At 39.5% G+C, this 14,989-nt stretch overlaps 1 protein-coding gene across 11 annotated transcripts in view; it reads right to left on the reverse strand.

The window, feature by feature from the left end:
* PTPRM (protein tyrosine phosphatase receptor type M) overlaps positions 1-14,989 on the reverse strand; it is a 453,496-nt gene that overhangs the window by 15,432 nt on the left and 423,075 nt on the right. For all 11 annotated transcript variants that reach the window (XM_039549187.1, XM_039549181.1, XM_039549179.1 and 8 more), the window contains 5 exons: positions 6,645-6,761; positions 2,249-2,403; positions 1,774-1,909; positions 1,047-1,196; positions 405-578 (listed from right to left, as the gene is read on the reverse strand). In XM_039549187.1, coding sequence (XP_039405121.1) covers positions 405-578; positions 1,047-1,196; positions 1,774-1,909; positions 2,249-2,403; positions 6,645-6,761 — 732 coding nt within the window. The remainder of the gene's footprint in view (positions 1-404; positions 579-1,046; positions 1,197-1,773; positions 1,910-2,248; positions 2,404-6,644; positions 6,762-14,989) is intronic.

Here is a 14,989-nt window from a genome sequence, read left to right on the forward strand (position 1 = left end):
TATTTTTTTTGTTAATTACTATTCAAATTATAAACAAAGGGAACTGAAATATTGCTGCAAACCTTATTATTCTATTTAACTGCCTGAGTCTCTTAATAGGTAACTCTTGTTTTCCTAGGCCAGATGGTTAAAAATTCAAGCACTAGGGAGAAATCCAGATAGATTTAATTTATCAAAACTCCTTGAATTGCTCTCTGAGCATGGCTTTGGAACCTTGGCTGTGACATAACATATGTGTGATCCCAAATGTACTTGGGAGTTTAAAGATTTTGTGCCATGCTTCTGGAAAACAAAACAAGCTAGAAGGATTTCAGTCTTCTTATGCTGACTCCATTTTCTAGCATGGCTCAGTTTGGAGGGCTGCTTATTGCCTTTTTAGTATTAATGATGTGGTGGAGACTTACATCCATCAGTGCAGCATTGATGTAGTTACTGCTTTCCCCATCTATCGTGATGAGGAAAGGCAGGCATCTGTCTGGAGGCAGCACATCCATGCAGCGATTCTTTTCATGGTTTCGCGGCAAAAGCGCGATGCTGCAGTCTTCTACGCGCAGCGTCGGAGTCACCATATTTAAAGTCTTTCAGAGAGAGTAAACAATGCAACAGAAAAATTAACACAGCAGTGAAAGCAACCCAAAATATTGAAGAATAGATCAGCTCAGCATTCAGTTTCAGTGGGAATCAATATGCAGAGAGATGAAAACACATCACAGTCAGCAGGTTTGGAAGCAGAGAAATCCTGGAAGCATAAAATTATGAAAAATAACCTCAAAGACAGCTGCAGAGTAGCCTGCCTTCTGGAGAAAGGACAGTGGAAGGAATCGACATACTTCCCTTCAGCAAAAAGAATACTTTACTACTACCCCACTGCATTATTTTATGATTCAGCATAACTCAGTAGAGATGAGTGACATGTTATTTTCCCCTTTTTTGCAGTCTTTCTCTCCTAGACCTGTTACAAAATTCATATGGCTATAAACACTTAAGCAGAAGTCTTTAGTATGGCTGAACTCTATGGCTTCTAGGCAATGCTAGCCACTACTTACCCTAAATTCTTCTTTGATCTGGCTTGAGTTTGTTTGAGGATCCAGTTTATTCATTTCATAGTAAGCAGACCTAACTTGAGAAGCTGGAATAGATGTGTCCCCGCAAAGACAGGCTTCCAGGATAGCATCATGGATGAATACATACTGTTCCTGGTAAAGCAATTAAAATAGATAGTTACTGACATAGAGTGCATAGAGCATTAGTATTTTGGTAAATAAACCAGAACAACTAATATGGTTGCTACTTCTCTCTTCAGTTTACGAGCACTGAAGCAAGACCAGAAGAACAACCACAGTTTAAAAAACTTTATCACACTCATTTAGAAATGAATATAGAAAGATTGCCTTAAACGAACTACAAATAGTTAGAGAAGTGCAGTAACACTCCATAATAAAACTCAGAATGTTTCTGGTTTCCTCATTCCCCTGGGCAGTTTCGTAGGTGCTATCATGAAACTAAGCCTCAACAAGATGTACTCCAGAATGAATCCTTCCCAGAGAGGAAACATTCCTGATTTTCCTTATTTTTTAAGAAATATTGTGAACCTTCAGTGAAGCACAGCTGTGCATTTGTTTGGGCAGGGGTGCTTCAGGTTTAGGGGGGGATTATTTTCTGCATGTGACTGAATAAACTACTTTCTGGAGGGTGCCAACTACAAAGCTCTATATTTATAGGCTAGAAAAGTATCTTTTCTTGTAAAGCAGTATTCCAGTAGATGAGCAATACCTCAGTCTGCACCATGTTAACTCTCCGGGATCGAAGCTCTCTCACGCAATTGTAAATGTCTACAACGCCTTCTCGTTCTGCCATATCTAGCATGATGTCAATGACAATGAAGCATCCAGTTCTGCCAGCACCAGCACTAAAGTAGAAGAAGAGCACAGTTAATGTGCAGCAGTGTGTTGGAGATGTAAAAGGTGTAAGGATTCATCTCAAGGGTACTTGATCAACTGGATGATTACTGAAATTGAGCTAGGCATTTGCAGGACATCAGACTCAATTTTTTACTCTCATTTATATATTGCATATGTATTTGGTTTTTTTATATATATATATAAAAACATGTATTCTTGTTTACAGTTATTTTGAGTAGAGCTCCAGTGGCTTCAGCAACCTATGTGGGGAATACACAGTAAAGGAGAAGCAAAGTAGGTCTTGAGTTTAGTGCAAACCACAACAGAGAGATTTGTGTTTTACCTACCTGCAGTGAACAACCAAAGGGCCAGCGTTTGGCGGACTCTTGGATTTGACCTGCCGTACAAATCCCAGCAGGCCCGTGGCATGGTATGGGACACCGTGGTCTGGCCAGCCTGTGAAGTGGAACTGACGTATTTCCCGAATCTCATGAGCACCTCTCTGTTAAAAAGGCAAGGGTTGAAATCTTCAAAAGTCTGAGCCTTGCTGAAAAGCGTCCACCCCCTACCAACATGATCTGTACAGACTGGTGGAGAGCTTCCTCATAGGAGGAGAGCAAGTTGAAAGGTTAGGTATCAACCGGTTTCAAAGCCTTCCAACAAAATTGAGTAAGCACCAGATTGGTCAGAAACTTTCAGCAACAAGAGAAATGCTCATCCCCATATTTAAGTACTAGGCTGCTTTGCAAACTGTGGCCTTAGGATGCATGCCATGATCACAGAACAGGTCAGCAGCAAGGCTGAACACAGAGCACAGATGACTTTTTCTTTTCCCATTGCTCCACAGGGGTTTTGCTGCTGTCTTCAGGGAACTACAGCTTCAGCATAATTTTCCTTATCATTTGTCTCCTTCATTGGTCTGAAGGAAAAAGCTGAATAATAAGAAACCTTTTCGCACCTCCAATCATAGGGGCTGTGTTTATAGCCCTCCACATGCTCACCCTTCAGGTGATTTGCCACAGTCTACAAGGACATGGATATGGTGAGACAGGTATGAATGAGAAGCTGATTGTGTAAGTAATTTTCTGTGTGACTTTGGGGAACAGTTTGGATATTAGAAGTGTGTATGCTAAGTTTTATTTTCTTACTGCTTCTATTTTCCCTTCCCCCTCTAAAAATGTAGCTGCCAGTATTTTATTCTCATTAGAAATCCACAGACTGGAGGCCATCATGCATAGTTCATAAGCAAACAGCAAAATTATGGCATATCATGTCTAGGCTGGACTAAATGTCAACAATATTAATAACTGGTAGTTTACAGCTTTTCTTCTTAAAGATGTATTTTCTGTCTTGAGATGGTTTGCATATAAAAGGTTTTATTCTCTTTGAATAATAAGTAATATAAGCTTCCTAATTTATTGCTATTATGCATTAGTCTGGGATTTTCAGTGGTGTAGCCAGTGCTACAGGACTAGAGAGGACTTAGTGTATGTTGGAGTCTGACAGCTCAGGCTGGGGGACTGTGGGGACAGGGCATCTACTCAGAGGAATATCTCATCTCCCCTGGAAATTGACACAAAAAGGCAGGAAAGGGAGAGGATTAAGAGCATATGAGGCAGTGGTGTGGACTGAGGAGATCACACCCTTTAAACAGAAATGACCTTATATCCTAAAAACCAATTTTAAAGCATATTGAAGCCCAGGAATAGAGAAAACAATGTGCATTTTAGGACAGTCTAGCAAACACGTCTCTTTGCTACTGTAAGCAAGAGCTTCAACTCTGTAGATGGCTCTGCTTAGTGGACGCAGTGTCTCAAACACTTTTACGTTGCATGTAAAAACCACCCGTGACCCTCCAAGAAACAAAGATCCCACAGAAAAAAGCAATGCCATGATTATACAAGCTGAGGACTGAAGTGAGTATCCCATACAAATTCTTCATACTATATGCAGCCGAGATTTTCAAACAATTTACAAAAAAAACCTGCCCCTCTAAAGCAATGTGCCCGTCTGCTACACAGATCAGGTTATGTCCTGTGCCTTAGTTGTGAAAAGGCTGTCTGTCAGGCTGACTGCATTTTTGTCTGTCATTGTTAACAGCTACTTAGGAAAGGTTTTGCATATAGGATACTTTTAATGAGTTTTCTTATTATATCTACAAAAGAATGATTTTTGTATCTAGCTTTCCTGCTGGTTTCTAAACCCAAAATAGCACACAACTGCATGAATCATAAAAACATATGCTCAGCTGGGAGAGACTGTATTTTTCACTTTTTCTTTCAGCTGAAACAAACAGAAAATGGTGTGCACTGCTAAACCTTAGGATGTTAAAAAATTCTACAAAAACTTATGCTTCTGCTGTATGTTACTATTCATGTATGACTTACTCAACTGAGTTAACTGTTGTGTTGTGAAGAAACCCAAAGGAACTGCTTAATTCACACAATGCAAAGCGTATCAAGGAAATGGTCTTCAAAATCAGACTGCACTTTTAGGTTCAATTTTCTCAGTGTTATCCTCCTACCACACAATATCCATTTAAAAAAAAATTAAGTGATCAATTTATCTTCAAACAAATCAACTTCTAAATTGTACTTTAGGAGCAGGTATGAGATGTTCATCAACAAACAGAAAGGATCGTCAGAACGGACTGGAGGTCTTGGAGTATTTGATTCCTCTGATTTTCCAAACATCTATGAGGTAGCTGAAGGCTAGAATTAGATCTTCCTTACCCCTCCTCCTCATCTCTACCAGAATGGACAAGGCCAGTTCTTTTATTCCCACCCTTGCAGTTCATATGTGCTAAATCTTCAAATCATTCTGGGTATCAGATGCTGTCCCCAGAAGTCACCCTGTACTGACACAGGGGGTTAGGCCACCTAAGGCACAGAACTCTGCCATTTTTCCTGTTGAATGACTAAAGTTCCTGTTAGCCAAATGTGCAAGTCCTTTGGAACTGAGACTCCAGTGTGTTCCAATACCACCTTTCACTTAGTATTATCTGCATGTTTGGTTAGGGTGTTCTCTCCTCATCATGCACCTTGACTTAGAGAAGGTGAAAAGTATCAGTCCCAGTACATCAGAAATATAAACTTGAGAGAAATATGGTGCAAGAGATGTACAGACTTAATGTTCCAGTACCATTGGAAGAGTTAAAAAATACGGAAAATAGAGTAAAACCAAATGTACTCAAACCACACTGACACTGCTTTTAGAGGCTTACTGAAAAACTACCAACGATTAAAAAGCAGTGTCTAAATGAAATCTTTTCAGATGGAGATTTTTTTAAAAGAAATAAAATGTTTAGTGCCTTTTATCTCTATCTGTTCTAATGCACTTATTCAAGACAGTTTGGTTATGTTCAACTGTAAAATCCTCTAGGTCTTTTCTTCAGTCCCAGTTAAGAAGCGAAAAGCTAACATCAAAGCATGAGCTTAAAATTTGCAGAATAGAAATCAACCAGTGCTTCATCTACTTCAAAGTGGAGCCAACATTTCTCATCTGTTTATTAAAAATACCTAAATGCAAGGAAACAACAGGCTTGAGTGAATTCAATAAACAATATGTATAGTGGTAAACATGATACAATATTTCAGTTCATTCAAACCACGTAATTCTATTATCATTACCCTCAGGTTTCTGTATGGATGCATATTTAAGTATAAGACTGAACAGTAAAACAAGAAAAAACCCTAATTCCTTTGTTACTCTGGACATATGTACAGAGACCCTGTGGGGTAGTGTTTTTGGCAGTTTCAGGTACCTGGTGCAGGATTCTTTGATGCTAAATATTATGTTTTTCAAACCCATAAATGAATACTAGTTCAGCATTAGAGAGAACCAATAAATCACAGGTACTGCAACTAAATCAAAAGAAGCTTTCTAAGCTAGTTAGTTGAAAATCTACTCATGGTGAGGGAGCATTATTTCAGTGTGCCATTAGGAATATCTAGTCTTCCAAAGAGGCCCTTTCCTTGGAATTTTACAACTCAAATGAATCCTGATACATACAATTAAAACATTTCAGGCCTTTAACGAGTCTGAATGAAACTGCTGAATTGACACAAAATGCATGGTACACTTCACCGACCCTGCCTGTTCTCACTTTCAGTAGGTACCTTATTTGTTATTTGTATGTTTTCCATATATTGCAAGCTGTTTGGGGGAGCTACAAGTTCTACAAGCTACAAAGCATCAAACAAATGCATGGCATTATTCTAACAAGCAGTAATACAACACACTGATTGGAACTCTCCATGTAAAGACAGACTCCAATTTCCCCAAGAAGGGAAATTGCTTTGAGAAGAACAGTAGTTTGTTAGAGCTGTCTCTCTTCAGACCAGGCACACTCTGGCCCAAGAGATAAGAGGTATTCCCTACCAGAGACTTCTGAGTAATGTTGCATGCAGCCTCTGGTACGGACAGAAAATGATTGTGGGCAACATAAGTCAGGAAAGCAGCACAAATGTGTTTCTCAATTGATTGCTGGGAGGGAGGCTTCGATTTCTCCTAGGCAAGGAACATCACTTTTTCTAACTCAGGCAGGGGCCAACAGTGATGAAAAGCAGACAGAAGTGGCTGCATTTAAAGAAAAACACGGATTACCATAAGAGGGCGGTAGTCGTTTACCCAAAAATACCTACAAACCCAGGATGTCAGTCAAAAGATTTAACTTTCCTTGTTGAATCTGTATGGAAGTGGCAGATACTACTGTATTTAATAAAACTGAATTTGGAAACTTACCTTTTCTACAGCAAATGTTCGAATCACATATTCAGCCAGGAGCTCTGTTTCTATTAGGGTAACTTTAATGTCTTTATATATCTCTGTGTCATCTGGCCAGTATTTGCAGCATTTGACCTTTAAAAAATACAAAAGAAATTAAGGTTCATTTATTTTAGAAGGTTCATACAGAATCCATTTTGCATTCTGTGCAATGATTTCTGATTTAAAATGCAATCATGCACAGAATGGTCACATTTTCTGCATGTGGAAATGTTTAGTGTTTGAGGGACATTACCTCCTCTCTTTTTAAGACAGCTTTCAGAGTTGCAGGTGAGCTTTGTGTTGTGGTTAGTGAAGTAAGGCAAATTTGTTTGGAGCACAAAGGATATTTATACCCTGCACAGTTCAGTTATGGTAACTGTTCATTTTCTGTGCTTTCCAAAGCAGTGTGCCCAGAGGGACAAATACCACCAGAAGTTTTTTCCCCAACTGCTACTTGTTGATTTGTCTCAAAAATATCTTTCTACCTTCTAAAATAAAAGTGTTTTGCAGACAGGAAGGAGACCTCATTACAGTCAACAGCTTCCTCATGAGGGGAAGAGGAGGGGCAGGCACTGATCTCTTCTCTGTGGTGACCAGTGACAGGACCGAGGGAATGGCCTGAATCTGTGTCAGGGGACGTTTAGGATGGATATCAGGAAAAGGTTTTTCACCCACAGGGTGGTTGGGCACTGGAACAGGCTCCCCACGGAAGTGGTCACAGCACTAAACCTGAGAGTTCAAGCAGTGTTTGGACAATACTTTCAGGCACGTGGTGTGACTCTTTGGGATGGTGTTGTGCAGGGCCAGGAGCTGGACTTTGATGATCCTTGTGGATTCCTTCTAACTCAAGATATTTATTGTATGAATCTCTTATTTTTAGAAAAGCACCTGTTTTCTCAGATTAACTTTCCAAAGGAACTGATGAGCAGTCAAATAGCAAAACTCAGTGCTTGAAGTCAAGAGCTGAGTTTAATGCCCTGGCTTTAACTATTCTAACTCTATATAGCTTAACTACTAATTCACTAGATAACTCCAAACATTACGGGTAGGATTCCTCTCACTTAGCTCAACTTAAACTGCTATTTTTTAAAAGTGGATGATTTGAGGACTGTATATGATGATGTAGATAGCTGACAGACTTAAGAATTTTCTCCTCCTTCCCATTTGTGTGGACAAAGTGGTGGGCTGGGAAGCTAACACATTACTTATATCTCTCTCTTACTCTGCTTTATCATGGTAATAGCTATGCTATCACCACTGCATCTGGCCACCATCCAGTAGTGCTGTACATGCTAGGAGTGGCATCTGTTATACATCTGCTGCATGGAACAGTTTCTCTCTTTCTCTCACCAAAGGGAAAATTAAAAATGGATCTTTTAATACACTTAAATCTAGTTTACCTAAATAAGCACTTAAATGAATTGGGTAAAAAACTCAAGCACTTTAAATATTCAATGGAAAACTGATAGAAAAAAATTCAACTTCACAACTGATACGAGTATTTCTCAAACACATTTTCATGCAAAAATGTTTGGATTACTACCATGTCTAATCTTGAGCAAAAGGTAAAACAGATGAATGTGTGTATAAGCATACACTGAAAACTGTAATGCATGATTCAAATGATTTATTTATATAAACTCCAGGTTCAGTATATAGAGGATTATGCAGAGAGTCAAACCCTGTCCTGTCAAGAAGAAGAAGAAAATACTTTCCTAAGCATTTGTTTCCAGAATGGAGCTGATAATCCTGTACAACCCTTCTTTACTGTCTGGATGGATGGGAGATCTCACCCCATCACAGTAGTGACATTGGCTGATAAAACAGTAAGGTTGTCCAGGCAGGGTCAGTAGTTCTGGCCCTTTTTCTGACTTGTTAGCAGGATAAAATTTAAATCGGAATAGAACTTGAATCAGAATAGAGTTGAAGGGCTGGAAAAACACAGCCCCACATCAGGATCCTCTTCAGAGAAAAAGGGTAGTAGTCTGGTCAGAAGTGCTGGCTCCCAGCCACAAAATTATACAAGCATCCTAACAGCTTGTTCCTGCTTACACAGCTGATGGAAAGCTCCTAGAGCAGAGCTGAAGTTCAGGTAGCTTTATAAGCAGGTTTTTATTTATTTTTCTATGCTTGTCTTCAGACCTAGTAACCACATTAGTATTGGCTAAAAAAATTCTTTTTCGTCTTCAGATTTCATCTGGTATTAAGGGTGGTTTCAGGACGACTGGCAACACCAGAGTTCCCTTCCATGGTGAGAGGCTTGGAGCTGGGACCCTGGACAGTGCTCGGCACTCCTGGAAGAGGGCAAGGGTAGCAAGACTGCTCCCCCCACCATGCTCAAGAGCCAGCAAGCTGACAGGGTGCCAGAGGGGAGGAGAAGGTTTCCACCCACCAAAGACCAAACTGAGGGCCATTCCCAGGATGCCTAAACAACAGGATCTCTGACAAATGCATATTCATCTCTAAAGCGAATCTATCCACTGTAAGCAATGAACAAACATTTCAAAAGCATTAAACGTTGCTGCAAGCAGTTTAGTAGCTACTGCTGCTATCTGTTGTTGCATCTACTTGATATTTATTCAGATCTTATCTTGTTCAGATGCATTTCCAAAAATCCTCTCATGGAAGCTAAGTGAAAAACACTGAATGCTCATTGTTTTGTCTGTGTTGTTAAAATAATCCAGAAAATTTACATTGTTCAAATTCCTCAGGCCAGCAAACTGACCCTTTTATAGTCATTGCCAGAAACTCTTTGAAACAGGGTTTTCCTACCTATGGCTAAGATGATTTTTTGACTCCTCATGAAGAGTAAGACAATTCACACTGCCTCTGGGCTGGAGCCCACTGACATCCCCTTCTCTGGAGCTGATTCCCTTTTCCTGTCTGTTCACGTATCTGTTCCATAGGTGGAACCTGAACCACACAGAGAGGGCCAATGCACGTAGGAAGGGAGCAGCTGCAGCAGTGATCCCAGGCACAGCACTGCTCATCAGCACGTCTCTGTTGCTAACTTTAGCCTTGTTTCTTTCTGATGGGTGCCTGCCATCCTTGAAACAGCTCTAGTTAAGCAAAATAAACAATCGGAGGGGAAAAAAAGCAACCCTGGCTGAATGAAATTGCTCTTTCCTTGAAGGAAAACATGCTCGTTTCTAACTTGCTAAGTCCACACAGTCTGGATTATGGCTAACAACTAGAGACAATTCAGAAAGACCAATTTAGAAGACCACAGTCCCTGTGTTCTTATGCCTCAGCTGCTGGATTTGATTCCATTCTTTTTTAAACCTTATTTAAGATGATACAGTGGAATAATTAGGGAAGCACTGGGAGATGTTGCACAGAAGTTATAGCCTTTTGTGCCGCATGCAGCTTGGCCCCGCTGGGGATTTCTTACTCTGCTGCACAGGGGATTTTGGGCACGGAGCAGACTGGAGCTGAGCAGAAGGATCCATGACAACACAATTTCCTGAAAACTCTCCCAAGTGGAATAGGGGCTGTAAAAGCCATGGGAACCATGCCAGAATTGCAGCCAGAGCCACAGACCAACTGATGATTCACTTACTAGCAGGCAAAAAAACCCTAAACCCAACTTTATTTTAATTCAGGCTTTTCCCCTACTTTTGGCTCTTGTTCTGCAATGCTCTGCACATGCTGAGCTCTGGACCTGAGAACTCCATGGACTCCTGATGAACCAAAAGTCAAGTAAATGCTTAAAGATACATCTCCCATCTCCTCTAGGACCACCCAAATAAATGAAAAGGTGTCTTAAAGACAGAAGTAGATTAACTATCGGAAATCAAAATCACATTTATAAATGCGTATTGGATCAGAGCCTTTATTTGTACAAGACAAGACAATTGCAACAAAATAGAATATGGTTTTACTCATTAAATATGAGAAACACTGCTGGTAGCATATGCTCATTTTTTCTTTTTAGCACAGCTTTAGCTACCATAACTTGATGAATCTCTTTTCCATTTTATAAACATTTGGTACGTGTTTTACAAAAAAAGCCTTACTAACAGAAGGTTTAACTAAATAATTGATACATGATTCCAGAACTGAATATTAAATGCACTAGACTTTTTTTTTCCACACAGTTGCTACCATAACAGTAAATATCATCCTCAAACCAGAAAACATAATTTTGAAATCTCATCTGAGCAGAATTATAATTGAGAGTTTGTTCACATACACCCCACATTTATATCTTACCACATGCCAAAAAATACAGATGTTCATCAGAAGATGAGATAAAAGGATGATTGCCAGAGACATAATGAAAATGCTCTGGTTTAATCTATTCATCCCAAGGTACACTGTCCAATTGTTTCAAACATGTTTATTTTACGAATAATTTTAGAAATCTGGAGAAGAGAATTATCTACTTCCACTCTCTAGTTCCATCCCCCAGTAAAATAGTCCAATGTGTGAAACTTAAAATTAAAAAAGAACGTGGAAAGTTGTAGTTGCTAGTTCTAAATATAACAAATAATGTAGGCTGTGGATGGCTAATGAACATGAATTGTGACTTCTGAAGCTATATATTTAACCGTTTGGAAATGTGACACATGTAGCTAAAGGCAGTAGGAAAGTCAGGACAGTAATTCATTTACCTAGAATTTTGGAATAGGAGTAGTATTACAGACTTAATATGTGAGCTGGCTGTGAAATACACTTTGTAGTCCACACAGCACCATTTAAATAACACTGATTATTCAAAGTTTCCAATTTCCTTTGATTCTGAAATATTCTTAGCAAGAGGGTGATATAACTGACTATGCCCTGCATGGATTGTCATTAGTGAAGAGCAGTATTATACATTCTAATTTAAAATTAATCCTGAACTAAGTAATGACGATAAGTCAGACATAAATTTTGAAGTGAAACCTCTCGGCTATAAAATGAAACAGCCAACCAAGCTCACTGGTAAAATTTTTAACAGCTTTTACAGATGTAGCTCGGATAACATCATATACTTTTATTTGGCTGACTTCAAGTAAAAGAATATCCAATAATTGAAAGTTTTTTTATTTAAATACTTTTCAAACAAAAAATGTATTATGATATAAGAACATTTTATATGTTATAAAACAACCTTTGACAGAAGATAAAACCCAGTCTTCCTTTTTAAAATTTTCTTTTGTTTGCTTTTGAACAAGCCTGTTATTAGTTTTATACCTCATTTTACAGTTTTCTAAAAGAGATGTGGAAGACTATTGAGAAATACAATATTTGAGATACTGTTTGGCACCATCAGATGAATGGGTCTCTGAGAAGTCAGCCAGAAGTCTTTATGTTGTTCACAGCTGCCAGGGTGGGGAGAGATGTCTCCATGAATTTTACTAGCTCAGTCTAACTTCTTCCAGGCACGACTCAGAGCTGACATAGTTCTCCACCTTCTGCTGCCCTAAGCTGCCCCAGCAGTGCAGCCCTAAGTTGCCTGGTGGGTGCACTCTCATTCAGCTTCTGCCCAGAAGAGCTGGCTTTCTGGAGATGTCCAGCAGCAGTCAGAAACTAATGTTTTCCACCTGACAAAATGAGTGTGATCCCTTTGTTCTCAAGACCCAGGTATTCTGTTAGCATGCCATCAACTGGCAGACTGGTTAGATGAAATTAAGATGGCAGGCCAAACCCATGGTGTGGCCGTCCTTTGACCATAAAGAAGATTTGGTCTGGAAGAGTTGCTTTAGGGTTGCTTTGGGTTGCGTTGCACTCTTGCCTCCATTGCAGAGCGCAATTCCAACAGAAGAATGTGGATTGTCTCTGTTTCATTGCTTATGTTTAGGCAGTTTAGTGCACCTCAGTACAGCCCTGGAGGATGAAAGGCTGAGCAGAGAACACATGAGGAGGGTGGCTACAGGATTAGCCGGAGCTCCTCGAAGTCTGTCTTAATTCCTGACACAAACGTGAAATCACGGGTCTATTTCTCACATCCTGTGCTCCAAGGACCTGATGTGCCTGCATCCAGCAGCACAGCCTGTTCTCTGAACCATGGTTTCATTCCAAGAGCAATATCATACCATTAGCTGGGTAGATAGCACCACCTAGTTAGTGGATTGCCTTCTGGCTCTAAAACCTGATCATCTGATGTTAGCTTAGACAGATCTACGTGTTACTCTACTGGGTAAAGTAAAACTGTGCCTCCAGGATACTTCTCCCTTCACAGAGAGACTGAGAGATAATTTCAAGACTGCTGAGGTGAGGAGACTTGCAGTTAGGAAGCCATTTTGCTAGCCCTGACATTTCAAGTAAGAAGCTGAACCCCTCCCTCTTTGCAAACTGCACCTAAAGTTGCATCCTACACCTTGGTGGCACTTCAGTTAGTCCAACAAGGGGGTCAGTGCATTTGTGTATCCTTAAACCTCTTTTGTTCACTTCTCAAAGTCAATTATCTCAATTGGATTAGTAAGCATTAAGATATTAATCTGTGTTGATTAACATTCTTTGAAACGTAGCTTTTCCTGCAGATGAGAATACAACAAAACACTGAGAGCTGAACCCATGTCTGCTCTGAGAGACATGGGACAGTGCTGAATGCCTGCAGCTTGATGTTCTGTTTCATGATGCTCACATTGCTAATCTGGGCACATCTTCTTTAAATAATTGCAAAGAGTCCTTCCTTCTCTTTCCTGAAGAACAACAGACAAATTTTTCCCTAAGGGTTCCTTCCCTACGATGTATAATGCAGTAATGCAAACTTGTCATTTCTGGTTAAAAATCCAGAAATATGAAATCTATTTTGATGACTAGAAGGGTTCACTGACTTGAAAGATTAAGAATAATTTAAAATTTTGATTGTTTTTCTGTTTATCTCATTGATATTCTGTAAAAGTATAAACTGTACTCTATCCAATAAGAGATACTAGAATTACAGTGAAACTAAAAGTATAACAACAGAATATAATACCTTGTGCTTATGTATCATAAGCACAAATTCCATTTTTTGAGGGTAAACATGATTAGGAAAAAAATTTTTTGTGAATGGGGAAGGACACTGTTTATCTATTTAAGAGGTTGGGACTAGAATTACCTTTTCCCTCTTATTTATAAAATGTTGTTTCTTTCTTTCAGTAGAAAAGTTAAAATGAAACTTTAGTCACCTTAGTATGCATACAAACTCTTTGGCACACCTCCTAAGGAGCATTAACACCAGTATCCTGAATTAATTCCAGTGTAGGTAATTTGGCTTATTACATTTAGAGGCAGTTTCAATTAGATGGAGTGTTCTTCCATTTATACTAAATACAAATGTGCTGTTTGTGAGACGTGCTGAAAAGTGACTGTGTTTCATCTCTGCAAGATCACAGTATTGGGTGATCTGAATCTTAAATACAATTTGAGTTTACCTTTGTTTATTAGAAGGATCTTCTGCATGGAAGATTCTCAAAACTTGTAAAATGTGTAAGTACAGACTTCATAATAGCTTTGTGATAAAAATTTCTGTTTTCATTCTAAGCATCGGTGGTAAGTCCATTGGAAGTTTCACATAGTTTTTATGTCGATGAAATTTCCTATGAAGTTTTTGTTTTTTTCTTTCAATCTGTTTTCAGTAAGATGTCTTTGGTCAGGGTTTTATTTAGCAGTGTCTTGGGGTGATTTTATGATAATACTATATTCCCCTATCGTCTGCTTTATGCCCAGAAATGGGTCCCATAGCTTTAAGCTGGGTCCAGGAGAGGGGGGAGAGAAGCCAAGGGGGAAATTCCTCGGTGCGGTGTGAGCTCACCTCCCCCATGTTGCTTGGCTCTGATTGCACAGCGGAGAGAGTACATTCTTTACTTTTAGCTACCTCCTTTTTTTATTAGCTGAGGCAAGAAGTTTCTCTGGGACTACAATAGCATTTCTCCAGTGACATCTGTGGCTTTTCCTGGGACTGTTTGGCTTAGCTGTGATCTGAGAATCAGATCATCGGACCCTGCGGACTGGCGGGAACCCCGCATCCCGGCCTTGGACCTCGGGAGCCAGCTACAGACACAACTCTAAAGCCACCAACTTTCTCTGCATCAAGGAGGTTTCACATCTTAACAGTTATTAACTTTTTTTCCCGCGCCCTGCAGGCACTTTGTTTGTTAAATAAATAGTTTTTTTCACTTTCATCCAAGAAATTCCTTTCTTATCAGCGGGGGAGGGAGCGCTGAAACCTGTCTTCTTTAGAGATGACATTCATTCCAGAGCATTTTCCTCCTAAACTTGTCTCAAACTGAGACAAGCAGTTTTTCTTGGATGTCTAATCTCTGTCAGTAACCCAAATTATCATCAGGTAGATCTGAAGAAGATCTGGTTCATCATAAAGACTTTTGGGTTTCATTTGTTAAGGAAAC

This window comes from Corvus cornix, chromosome 2, assembly GCF_000738735.6.
Source record: "Corvus cornix cornix isolate S_Up_H32 chromosome 2, ASM73873v5, whole genome shotgun sequence".
NCBI lineage: Eukaryota > Metazoa > Chordata > Aves > Passeriformes > Corvidae > Corvus > Corvus cornix.